The sequence below is a fragment of the Capra hircus genome, chromosome 7 (genome assembly GCF_001704415.2).
Source record: "Capra hircus breed San Clemente chromosome 7, ASM170441v1, whole genome shotgun sequence".
Classification (NCBI taxonomy): Eukaryota; Metazoa; Chordata; class Mammalia; order Artiodactyla; family Bovidae; genus Capra; species Capra hircus.
Window position 1 is genome coordinate 84,898,025 of NC_030814.1, and position 13,916 is coordinate 84,911,940.

General features: G+C 39.9%; 1 protein-coding gene across 1 annotated transcript in view; it reads right to left on the minus strand.

The window, feature by feature from the left end:
• FBN2 (fibrillin 2) overlaps positions 714–13,916 on the minus strand; it is a 226,314-nt gene continuing 213,111 nt past the window's right edge. Inside the window, exons 60-65 of the mRNA XM_018050706.1 lie at positions 13,747–13,863; positions 13,003–13,131; positions 11,197–11,316; positions 6,041–6,272; positions 4,458–4,629; positions 714–2,644 (exon numbers count right to left, since the gene is read on the minus strand). Coding sequence (XP_017906195.1) covers positions 2,270–2,644; positions 4,458–4,629; positions 6,041–6,272; positions 11,197–11,316; positions 13,003–13,131; positions 13,747–13,863 — 1,145 coding nt within the window. The 3' untranslated portion in view covers positions 714–2,269. The remainder of the gene's footprint in view (positions 2,645–4,457; positions 4,630–6,040; positions 6,273–11,196; positions 11,317–13,002; positions 13,132–13,746; positions 13,864–13,916) is intronic.

The following is a 13,916-nucleotide window of genomic DNA, read 5'->3' on the forward strand; positions in this document are numbered from 1 at the left end:
AAGGCAAATACTTCCCTTATTCCATGCAGCTTAATTTCTGGTTGGCTAAGAACAGCATTAAAATGTTATAATATTTCCTTGTTTTCTTATTCCTCAGATGAAGAATTTCAGCATACACATTCTCAAACTTTGTATTGAGTTAACTTCAGAGACCTATCTGTGCTCATTTCAGCTGTGCTATCAGATGAGAGCCCCTGCCAAATGACTTCTATCTAGACACTTGTCCACTGAGGATAGTATGCAATACTGCAAGAGAGAGGAAGCTCTGGGTTATTTGCGGTGCAGGTACCATCTGGCCTGCGGTATGCCTGCTGTATACTCTTGCTTAAAAACTCAAGTTGAGAAAAACCCTAAGAAGGGAGATTCTTCAGATGTTTCACTTCATCTTGGGTGCTTTAACACGATGGCACTCAAAGCACAGGTGAAGATGAAGTCAGCAGAGTCTGAGGTCTCTAGGATGATGAGTCCTGGGCAGCTTAGTGTCTACACAGAGGTGAACAAGGAACTGCCGTGACTATGTCCTTCTGTTTGAATACCACCTCAAATTGTGAATCGTCAGTTGAACACTCCCGCTTGTTTCATGTCACAGATTTGACAGCAGTCCCTTGTTTTCTTGTAAAAAAATGTGCCTGGCTCTCCTTCTGATACTTTCGTACAGGTCCCTCTAAGCCAAGCCCCCAGCCCACAAACACAACAGGGGTTGCAGTCTCATAGAACTCTCAGCCACAAAGCTACCCCAAAATAAGCTTTATTGCAAGAAAAGTGTCATATTTGATACACAGATCTACGGAAAACAAACAAAACCGAAAGCCGTAAGTTTTTCCTCACAAATACTTGATTACAAATTTACAGTTTGTTTTGTTGTAGGTATTAGGAAACAAAACAAAGTCCCGAACTGGATATGACCGGTGACTCATCTTTGGTCAGCTCAGGTGTGAGAGGAACAACCCAGAGCCTGCATGTGCTTTGGCCATTTCACATATGAGGTTTGCTCACTGGTCCAGGGACAGGTTCCTGGGTTGAGAAGACTGCGGGGACGTACGCTTACTAGCACGTCCTAGTACAACATCTCTTTAAATGACTAAAAGCATACTAAACATCAATTCATTGTACAAACATCTTTCATACACAATAGGCTATGATAAAACGAGACATATGGTGTATAACTACAGTATTAATGAAGATTCTAAAAAAAAAAAAAAGAAGAAATGGATTAAAAAAAAAAAACAACATATATTCCTTGTCTGTACTGCATGGTTTGTTTGCACATATGGCAATCCTGAAATAGCTTGAATGTAATAAATGCACCATTAATCTAAGACAGCACCAAACACTACAGAACGCCAGGTGTTCCTTGCCGAAGGAACGGCAGTTCTTCAGCTGCCTACAGTACCATAAGTATGCAGCATGCCCTGGGTAAGAATGAGGTGGTGTGGGTAGCACATGTGCTTCCTTGAGGTTATGAGAAGGAAATACAGTACGGTTTGGCCTGCAATGCTACTGGTCTCACAAGCAGTCAAGGTATTTTGCTACAGTGGTTGTGCTTCATCCTCCGTTGCCTGGTGTGTCTGCTGATGTGAAGTATCATCACAGTGAGCTCCTCTGGCTTTGATCTCCTTCATAAAGGATCTAATGACACATTGATTACTGCCTATTCAGCTCTGTGAGGCTTCCTTTAAAATAATCAGATGTGTACCAGTTGGACGACTGGCAGAAAACCAAAGGAAACATCTCTTGAATCTACTGAATTTTTTTTTTTAAAAAAAAGCACCTCTAAAAGAAATAGCTCAAATTTATAAATCTAAAGAAAAACGAGTGAGTTTCCCTTTTTGTTTACATAGTTTGTTCATTTCTCCATATATTACTGCATTAAAAATAAATAAACATCTATATTTTTTTCATTAGCAACTATAGCAAAATACCCAAAGTGTTACAGACTGCTAACAGGAAAAAAAAAAAAAGCTCACATTATTTTTGTGCATTTAGTGCCATATGCTGATCTCTTGAATATTTAGCTTTTTAATATACTTTAAAGTGAAGTTATATAAAAAATACAGTAACCACGGTTGCCTTTGTACTCAAATCTTTGGCCACACCAGAGTCTACGTTATCCCTCCCTGTGAGGGTCAACATTCTGAAGTCTGAGACAGGGAGGAAAGAAACAAAAGTCTTTTTTTCCTTTCCTCTTTAAAACCAGTCATTGATTTCTCAGAGGCTTCTGAAGGCTGGCTGTGCAGGGATTTGAGCCTGGAACCAAGTCTGCAAGGGGTTAATAGAGTTGAATCTGCAGCCTCATTCTGAGCGCCTCCCCCAGTTCCCCCAGGAGGTAGTCATCTTCATTGCGGTCTTCCAGTCTCTTAAGCTCCTTTTTCTTGTAGAGAGGGACGCTAGTGATTTCCAGTGTGTACATGCCAGGCGCGAGCTTCCTCTTGGCTGTGTGCAAGTAGCTGAGCCCATTCCTTTGGTGGATGCGGAAGACGCCATCGTCATTCCCCTGGGAGATGACATAGCGGATGTGATTGTTGAGCGGCTCGATGGCGGGCATGAATTCTACAATGTGCTCCTTCGCACCAAGGCCGGAGACGTTGAACTTCATCATCACCGGGCTGTCCATGTCGACGCTCTCCAGGCTGATCTGTTTAACCTGGAAGAAGAGCAGGAAAACCGTGTGGGAAGAGCTTTGACAGCACAAACCGAGGACTTGCAGGAGCCAGCCATCAGGGGGGTGCGGCCACAGTGACATACTATCTCTGCCTGTCCGCCTGCAACTTACCCTCGGCTGGGAGAAAAGGTCACTTCCCCCAGGTGTGCCCTGTAAATCTCTACGACTGTTCCCACACCTTATCCAGGTAAAGTTACAGGGCTGAGCTGATGGGAAGCACGCATATTTCAAGTTTTTTGGGGGGGTTTATAACATATCATACTTATTAATAATAAACAAGAGACAATTTAGGAAATAATGGTAATTTTTTTGTTGTTGGAGTTAAAACGAGAAGTGCAGCTGTTTGAACTGTGCTTAGAGGGATTTTCATTCTGAAAGCCCTGGTAGATTTTTCTGGCCACAAACCACACGTGAGTGTGTTTTCTGGGAGCTGTCAGTGCAGAGGGAGCGAACTCCAGAGTCATCGGGGCTCAGGTTTGAACCAGCTTTGGTTAAAAGCCAACGGGGCAGGGCCCAGATACACCAAGTCTCTCTCTGTCAAATGTATGGGAGGTTTAAGAACGCTATTTCAGTAAGACAGGGGCAAGAAAAATCAATGCTTTGAGTGGGCGCCTGCCAAGAACTTGGGGACTGTGGTACCGAGGTGCCCCCTTCAGCATGCAGCCCCCTAGAATCACAACGGGAGGGTTTTACAAGCAGAATTTCTGGATCTGTAGTTTGGCTTACTTAATGAATAGCTCAGTTGCCATACTTAAACATCAGCTAGGTACCTTAGTCTACTTAAGGTAAATGTAATGCTGGCCTATGTACGATTATAAAACAGAACCAGAGATTTTGTGGCTAGAGAAGTCTCGTCTTATAAATTTCTGAGGCCCAGAAAACTGAAGCAAGTTGCCCAATGCACCCAGCCAGTTAGTTGCTGACTAGGTGTTTTGATGGGGAATTCTGCAGTGACACTAACTGACGAGGATGGTCTCCCTGATCTCTGGGGGAAAACACCTCCATGTACTGGCTATTATTTGGAGAACATGAGTCAATGTTTATGCCAGGCACCGTTTCAGAAGCTTCACAGTAATCGCTCCATTAATCTTCTTGCCAGCCTTTGGAGGTAAATATTTTTATTCCCATTTTAACAGGTGAAGAAATTGAGGTAGAGAGAGGCTAAGTAAATACGCTCTGTGTAACATGGGTAGTAAGTACAGAGGGTCAGGGAATAAATTCAAAACCAAGAATCTGTGGCCCACCCATTTAACCACTATGCTAAATACCATGAACAGAAAGAAACAGCAGCAGCAGCAGGCAATTCAGATCTTCAGCTCCTTACAAAATACAAGTTATCTGGAGATAAATCTTTTATGGAAGCAACACCTATCTTATAAATGTCACAAAATGTGACATGTAGTTGGCTTACCTACTGAAAATTAAGATCAGCCCAGTATACTACATATGTATACAACAGAACTGGACAGATTCACAATACTTTCATTTTTTGAATCATTTCAAAGTAGTTACTTCCTGGAAGGACATCTTATTACCTCCTGGCACAAGTCAAAAATGCCAACATGTGATCTGAAACTATGAATCTTAAAGTCCCCCAGTCCTTTCTGAGTTAAAAACACCACTAATTTTAACTTACTTGTCTCTGCCACAGTTTGTCCATTAACTAAGCTGATGAATTTCATGAGGTGGAGGTTTAGCTCCACTGAGGCTGAAACCTACATAAAAGTTTACTGCAATAGTATACATGACTCCATATGGAAAAAATCTGGTGACAAAATAAAGTGAAGTTACTCACAGCAATGTGTTTGGGTTCATGAACACTTCTCTTCTGCCTGTTGTCTTTCTTGGAGTAGCCGTTGATTTTGCACTCGTAGCATGCTTCCGGGGACAGAGCATTCTCTTCCTCTACCTCTGTATCCATCGATAGGTACTGCCCTTTGTTAAATCCCATTCCTGAGACGCAGTGGCTGTTTGCAACAAGATGCAAATTGATGTTAGACTTCATCATAACTCTACTGTTTTCTAGAGGTAGAGCAGAGGTTTTTCCAAAATAAGAAACCCACAAAGCAAACCCTGAGATCATAAACATAAAAACCTAATAGCCTTGTAACTTTTCTTCAGCACTCAATGCATGAGATTCTCCTTTATTTTAAACAGCAAAATTCTTCCAAGAGCGAGCCCCAAGTTTCCCCAGTTTTTAATCCTGATTAGACTGAAGCACTCTGTGTAGTTAAATCGAGATGGTAAAAGTCAAGTATGCATTTTCAGAGTGTCAGAAGTTCTGTTGATTCAAAAGCCTGAAGCCTACATTTGCGGCTTACCAATTGAGACTGCTGAACTCCTATTTTGATTAATGAAAGAGTTAGCAAGCTGACGCTAAATGACCCTTGTCTACACCAAGATTTCTGTTTCAAGTATTATTATGTACCCACAGTGGACATATTAGTCCAACAACCCTCAGTGTCTGATTCACACCCTGTTTCTTCTGGGGAAGATGACTCCTAAATTCCCATCTTCTATGCTGTGATTCATTGGGTCACAAAGAGTCGGACACAACTGAGCGACTGAACTGAACTGATGCTGTGGAGTGCTGGCTTCCTTGAAGGAAGGAGGCAGGTGGCCAGCACCTCAGCTGATAGCACTTGAGACGGCTGCACTTGGGAAAGTGGGACTAGCTGGAGGGATCCAGCCTTGTGGAGACAGTGTCACACCAACCAGGCATGTCGTCTCTGTGCAGCAAAAGGCCAGATGAGCAAAGAGAAGGACAGCTCCTTCCTCACGGAGCGCAGGGCTGTGCTTAGTCATTCAGTCGTGCTCCACTCTCTGTGACCGCGTGGACTACAGCCTGCCAGGCTCCTCTGTCCATGGGATTCTCCAGGCAAGAATACCGGAGTGGGTTGCCTTGCCCTCCTCCAGGGGAGCTTTCCAACTCGGGGATTGAACCCTCATCTCCTGCATTGCAGGCGGATTGTTTACCCACTGAGCCACCTGAGCCACTACCACAGGGCTAGTACCTGCCAAAATTCATGTAAGAAACTGGGCGAAGCCATTCCCACTTGTATCTCTTAGCCCAGGTGTCTGTGATAACAGAGGAGCCACAGTATCTTTAAACATCTGCTGTCTCTGGCCTTAAGGGATTTATTCAGGTCATTTTACAACACAAGAGAATGATACCCATATACAGGTTCGAGTCCAATGCTCACCACAAAGCAGGGAACCCACATGCCTTCCTGGAGCTTCTTCCTCCTATACCTAAATGCTCTGATCAGTGCTTTTCCCTAGTCAGCTTTTAATTACCATTTACCTTCCCCCAGTGCCAGGTGGCCAGGCGCTGGACCCTGTTCACTTTCCCGTATGTGGGGAGGTGGAGGGCCTTACCCCTGTCCCACTCTGTAGTACCCAGGTGGGCAGCCGCAGAGGTAGCCCCCTTCTGTGTTGGAGCAGCCGTAATTGCATGGGTTCTTGGAAGACGAGCACTCATTCACGTCGTGGCAGGCACTGGAGAACTGGTCGAAGGAGAACCCAGAGGGGCAGGCGCACTTGTAGCTTCCCAGGGTGTTGTAGCAGGAAGCAGAGCCACAGGCATTGGGATTGGAGCATTCATTCTCATCTAAGAACATAAAGCAAGAGACTTTTACAAGTGGAGGGGAGGGCAGTGGGGCAAAGAAGAGCCCCAGTATCAAATATCTATGATTTTACAGGGGAAGTAGCTTTAGAACCATATTTTTAAATGTTTACCATGATGGTTGATTTGCAAAGCATATGAAATTAAAAAAAAACAAAAACAAGACCTGACAAATTCCCCTAAAATTATGGCTTAAACAAAAGCTTCCCCATGCTTTTATATTCTGTTTGTACTAGGTTTTTCTGAATACCCTGGCAGCCTTTGGGCACAGATATTTGCAGTCTGACTACTGAGTAACTCTTCTAATCACTTTTCAGAAGGTTACTTCAAAAGTCTATGCCTCAGACAGACTCACAAGGACAGAAAGTAGATGACTAGTTGCCAGGAGCTGTGGGGAGGGAGAAACGGAGAATGGCTTCTAAGGGGTACTGAGCTTCTTTTCGGGGTGGAGATGTTGTGTTGCTGATGGTTGTATACTACTGTGAGAATATACTTAAAAACCACTGAACTGGACGTTTTAAAAGGTGAATTTTATGGCACGTGAATTATATTTCAGTTTTTAAAAAGCCTCAATTTATATCTGTATTTTTTATCCATTCTCCTAGCAATTTCCAAAGCATTCATTATATACATGGAGAGAAAAGTATATTAAAAAATCGAAATATCCTAAATGAAAATAACTGAAGTAAACATTAATTGAACCTATTGAACCAATAGCCTCATACACTTTTAACCACTTGAGAACCTATCATGTACATACTTGGCCTTCTGATGTGGGTTTGCACCAAGCCATCAGCTGACATGGGTTTTACTAGTTCAATGACTGACGCTACATCATAAATGCCTGACAGTAAGATAATTTCAGGTTAATACTTTCAGTTACTCTTATCATTTTTACAAAATCAAAGTTTGACTGTGCTTTTATCTTTGGAGATGACAATTTTGCTCTTAGCTGTCTGGTTGATACCTAGTCTGCGGCTTGACCCCTGTGGGCTTCATCATCATTCAAATTTCACCCTGGGCACCAGTCATGTCTGGTCCATGGAATTCTTTCAGATTCTTGTGACTGTACTAGAGTGTAGTGTTTTTACCAAATACATGACAAGTCTGTGTTTCAGCTCACGTGGGGAAACAGGCCCATCTGCAATTAGGTGTGCCCTTGGGACACAGAGCTAGAGCCAAGTGCTTATCTACAGTGGCTCAGGATGCAGATGGAGGCTCGCTGGAAAGGCCTCTCAGATGGGAAATTATACTTCATTAACTACGATACAGAGGTTGCTGAAAAGGCCAATATTATCAGGCACATTTCTGTCTCATGAGTACAGTTTCAGAATTAAACCAAACTGCCAAATACAGCATTCTTAACCACTGGATATGAATTACCATATGATTACTTAATATGGAAAAATTCTCAGCCTTCATGTCACAGGAAGAAAGTATATGAATAAATTCTTAATAAGTAAGCTTGCTGTTGTTGCTCAGCTGCTAAGTCGTGTCCGACTCTTTGCAACCCCGTGGATTGTAGCTGCCAGGTTCCTCCTCCAGAGGATCTTCCCAGACCAGGCATCAAACCTGCTACTTATGACATAAATATAAGTACTATTTTATTTCTATATATCAAAGACTTGGAATTCTGCCTCAAAAGTTCATCTGCTTTTATAATTAAATCTGACACTATTTTTATATGTGGTGTTTCTCTCCTGATAGAGAATGTGAGTTAGGTTATAATTTAACAAAATGATCCTGCTACGAACACAGTACTAGATACTGTGTTAATGTGGAAAAATTACCAAGAAAGGCAATTAATTGAATAAACTGCATTTAAACATACCACTGACAAGAACATTTTTATATAGTTAAAACTTTTGGAGGCACCATGACAGATATCATATTTATATCCTATAAATGTACGCCATAGCATAATTTTATAGGTGTAGGTAATCTGACCTTGAAAATATGTTCTGGTTTGAAACATACTTTGAGCTGACTCAAGTCTCACTAAACTATGTTCAAATTATTTTGAAAAGGACATATAAGGAACTAGAAGTTGCTAACACCAAGTAAACCAAAGCTTCATATATTAAGATGTAATCATATTCAAATGTTAGTAATATTATCTTATTTTCAATTTAGGATAATTATAATGCTTGCATATTATTTAGGAACACATGGGAATGTTCCTAAATCTGTACAATCTATGAATCAGAATGTTTTAAGTGTTCTGTGGTACCTGGCTGAACACTTCTTAAAGTATCCATTTGAATTTAAAACGTTTTTCAATACTAACACTTCAAATGGTGTCATTTTTCTTACACTGGCAGCAGTATTAACATCATTGCAGGTTTACAACTTACTATTACTTAAATTATCTGATGCACTGTTTGTGTCCATTTACAAGGGGACCCCAGGTTAAATCTGTTTGAGATACTTCATGGGAAATCCCTTCTTCAATCATATGAATAAATGAAGATATTCATACTCATAGTGACAGATATGGAGAAGGCAATGGCAATCCACTCCAGTACTCTTGCCTGGAAAATCCCATGGACGGCAGAGCCTGGTAGGCTGCAGTCCATGGGGTTGTGAAGAGTCGGACACGACTGAGCGACTTCACTTTCACTCTTCACTTTCATGCACTGGAGAAGGAAACGGCAACCAACTCCAGTGTTCTTGCCTGGAGAATCCCAGGGATGGGAGCCTGGTGGACAGCCGTCTATGGGGTCGCACAGAGTCAGACACGACTGAAGCGACTTAGCAGCAGCAGCAGCAGTGACAGATAAAAATGATTTGTGGCCTTTCGATTTGCATTTTGTTATAATATTGCTATTTTGCTAACTTGTTGCTTTTATTAGTTCCTGATGGTTGTTTGATTCTATTACTAAAATATATTTGAGTTATAATTCTAATGTTCTGTGGGTTCAAAATTGCAAGAGAGTTAGATTTTATTTGTGATGAGCTGGATTGCTCAACCTCACACAAAAGAATCTCTAATCTTTCAAAATAAATCCCTGCTTTGTCTTACTTACCCAGAGGCTTGCTGCTTAGAGGTGCCCATTTTAGCAGAGCAAGCTAACATTTATTCTTATAGTTGGGGTATCTGCTTATGTATCTTCAGTTTTTAATTCATCTCTGAAACCACTTATCCCTCTGTCGATGGGGGTCTCTGCTGATTAGAAGGCCCACTGGCTTCTGGCTAGATCCCAGCGTGAGTTGCTCTGGGGTGACTGCCTTGCTTAAGTGCCTACTTCAAGGATCCCACCAAGAACAACTTGGGTACACCACACAGCCCTGACTTTAAGTCAGACCGTATTCAGTGAAAACCTGTGTGTCTATTTTCACACTAAACGCTTACAGGCTGAAATTCCAGGAAACTTAAAAACTCAGAAATTGAGTTAATCCTCCATGCACATTCCAATTCTACTTATGATTGCTTTAAAAACAAGAATTTTATTTAAACTGATACATGTGAAATATTACAGATCATTCTTCCGCTTTAAGCCCTGTAGAAGTAACCAAGAAGTCCATGGTATTAATTGAATAGAGGGGTGGGCCTCGCATCTTATAAACAACACGATATAATAAAAATCATTTTGCACTCTTATAATAGTTACCTAAAACAGGACCATTTCCTATGTTCTGAAGAGTGTCCCTACACTTTATCTGTTTATGAATCAATAATTGGGGCATAATAACTTCTGCAACATTTTTTTTTTTCTATGAAGAGTAAAGAAGTAAACTGAACTTATAAAGTCATTTTGATCGACAGCCGAAGTCATCATTTTGATAATCCTTTCAAACTCTATCCATAACTTCCAGATCATCACTGGTTTCCGCATTTCCCCCATGAGTGTGTGTTCCTGGTGTGGCCAAAGCCACAGCAGAGCTGCACCAACTTTCAGAGTTGCTTTCCCACCTCTGAAATTTGTCTTGATTTTCTCAATTCACTAAACTGTCATCAGAAATTTCTTTTGACAAGATCATCATGGGTAAAATCAAATTAATTTACTTAGTGGCTCCCTTAGAGTAAAATGCTTGAAATACACGTGGGGCAATTTCAGTCACTACAGAGAGACAGGAAGCAACCTGCTGTTTCTCAGCAGGCCCACTGATCCTCCTTCTGCTCAAGCTGTGCCCGCATCTACTGTTACACTGTGTTGGATGCTGAGTCTAGGAAGGGCATTCAAACGGAGCCAAGAAATTAGGCAGATGCTAAGTCAGCTGGCTATTCAAGTAGAGAGTAATGTTCTCTTTGATCAAACTCTCCTTAAAAGGAGAATTTCCATGACTCTAGCAGTGCAAGAAAGAGAGTTGAGGGTCTACAGATTTTATTTTACAAACACTTTTTTTTTTTGGTCTGGAGTTTTCAACAGAATTTGCTATAACTAGTTACTTTTTCTATCTTAAAATCCTTTATACTCCCCCCCGCCACCTTTCATTAAATACATGATTGGAGAGCACAGATGAATGGTGCTCATTAATTTGATCTGATTCCTTTTAGATTTATATGAGCAGATGGATGGGCAACCCTTCAACCCCAAATCTAAAGATACTAAATTACTGATAGAAAAAAAAAAAGGCTTTGACCTTAGCAAATGAAGATGATATGAGTCTTGACATCATCTTCAGAAACTTAAAATTATCAGCTAGCAGAAAATTAAAATTATCAAAGCTCTAACTGAGTTACTTTTTAGGTGCTTAACATTTTAAAGTCTATTATGTATATTTTCAAATACCCACAAGCATACAAAGTAGCTTAGTAGATTCCCATGCATCAGTCCTAAGTACTGGTTTCTTAAGTTCTAGGGTTTAAAGGCTACACTGAAAATGACCACCTTTATTGCGCATTTGTTTTACTGAAAGATAGTTTAAGGCAAGGAAAGCAGATGCCGTGTAACAAGCGAGTGCTCACCAACACACTGATTCCACTGGTAATGCTGAATATATCCTTGCGGGCAGCCACACCTGTAGCCTCCCAGGATGTTCTGGCAGCCATGCTGGCACCTATGGTTCCCATCACATTCATCAACGTCTGTAAAAACAATCCCAGCAAGATTTTTTATGTCACCTTTCTTCTATTATTCTTAAATGTACTCCAAACACAACACGGGGTAAATATTATCCGAGGACCAAACAAACAAGACACACTGAGGGGCTGTGATTTTTTCCAAGTCACATGGTTATTAAGTCAGTGGTGGCACAGAGAACGGCTCTGAGATAAGAAACCACATCATTCTTCTTCTATGCACCAGCCATGCCATGTCAGTGCCCTAAATAATATCTCAATTTTAGCAAATCAGCCATAGCAGCCACAAATGTTGTGCATTTTGGATGGATTAACTACATATGGTATGATTTATTTGGTAACTGATATAAATATATTTGCATCACATATTCCAGTAAGTTCAAAAGTGATTGACATGTTAATTCTCATTTTCAGGAAAATACAAGCATTACAGAAATACCTAAAGAATTATAATGGTTGGGAATGCAAAAGATTTTATTACTATTTGAGATTAATTAGATGCAAATTTAAAGTATTTAAATACATTATTTTTAGACATGATATAGTATTATGACACATATGGAATAATTTCTTTGTTCATACATGCATATTCTTCTGGAATGACAACTGAGGCTTTGAAATTTGCCCATAAAAAGAGAAATGAAACAGGCATGTCTGATATATGTGTAACAAATTTTATATGGATAATTAATAAATTGTATCTTATGTAGACAGTCACAAGCTGAACTCACACATGGCAAGCAGCTGTACACGCCAAATACTTTCAAAGTGTCAATGATTTCAAATACAAAATATTAGAATAGAAATTTTTAAGTTGAATTTTTTGTGGTTGAAGACTAGATACATGTAAAAGTCCTGTAGTTCTCAGACTATATTAAAACCTCTACATATATTTCTAGAGTTCAAATTCATGTATTCCTAAGAATAATTAATTCAAGGGTGACTAAAATCAATAAAGATGTAAATTGCACTAGTATATAAAAATATAAAGGGGAAGTACCTTTATGCTCTCAGAACCTCTGGTATGAGTATTTTGTAAAAGCTACCAATCATAGTATATTTATCTCATATGCTAGAACTTTCAATGAAAATACTGAAGAACAATATTTTATTGGCCACAGGCAAATTCTTGTTTTATTCTCACTAAAATTTTCCCTTGGATTTAACAGGAAATATCTGTTGTGATGAAGACTTTATAGGAAACGCTCTTTATAGAAAAGACAGTGAACTGGGACTCTCCGACAAATAAAACCACCATCAGTTTTCCCCAGTGCTTTCTGTTCATCTGCCCAGTTCCCTATAACTGGTTCTGTGTCTTATACTTAACATTTATACATTCTACATTCAAGTATCATGGAACAGACTTCCGATTTTTTTCTGGTTTACTCATATACTACTGCAACTAAATTAGGTACAGAATTCGTTTTCAGTTAAATTCTTTTTTTAGATCAGTAACTACATTAACAGTTATTTCAGAAGCCCATGTGTACTCACAGAAGTTTTATTTCATCATATGAAGGTTTTCCTCTGTCCCCAAAATGATATATGAAAATTTATAAACAAAAAAAATCAACTTCTGGATTTTACTTTGTTAATATTTGAGATGATCTCAATTTCTCATTGAGTGGCTTAGAAATTAAAAGAAAACCGTTTGCTGTATTAGAATAAGAATATTTAAATAAATAAACTCACCTTCACAGTTCAATCCAGTAGCATCAAGAGAGAACCCTCTTTGGCATTCGCAGCTGAAACTTCCAGGGGTGTTTTGACAGATTCCCTTTGCTCCACAAAGTGAAGGCTGGGATCCACATTCATTGTTGTCTAGCAAGAGGACAAAAGGGAAAGAGTGTCAGGCTTTCTAATTATTATAGGATTCAAATTTTACTACATGAAGTAAAAAGTAAGGTATGAAAGCCTAAGTTTCAAGATGTGAAAACAGAGTTTACAGAAAAGTATGCCACTATTCATGGTCATATTAAAGACAAAAATGGTCAGAAAGAAGTATATTTCAAGAGATCGGAAATCAGAGCATATTTCGGATCAATTGAGGACACAGTTTTGATAGCACAGACTGAAAGTTAAGGTTAAGATCTGTGTGTCTTCTGACATAAAAAAAATCCCAGCATGTTCATTAGCATGCTCTAAATTATAGTGAGCCTTTTACTCACATTTGATCTGAGCACACATTGTATTTAGAATGCAATATAAAGGCACTGTTTGGAATACAGCTACCGTTCATGTGCTTGGACTGCACAGGACTACTATGCTTGGATATTGTTCTTGTGAAAGAATAAATTACTAACAACATTTTTAAACCACTAATTATGAGGGACTGATTATAATGTAAGTACTGGGCCATTGTTCTACCATCTTTAACTACAGTTTTAGGCTTCTACTAGTAGTGTGCAGAACTTCCCTTTTGTAGCTTTGTCTTACCAATACAAGCAGTGTGATGCTGTGTGAAACCAGGTGGACATTTACAGGTAAAACCTCCCAGAGTGTTGACACACAGGAATTGGCAATTGTGCTGTTTGGTCTGACATTCATCAAGGTCTGCAATGAAAGACAAGCCAATGCAAATCAGAGCAGAGTTATCTGGCTATGCT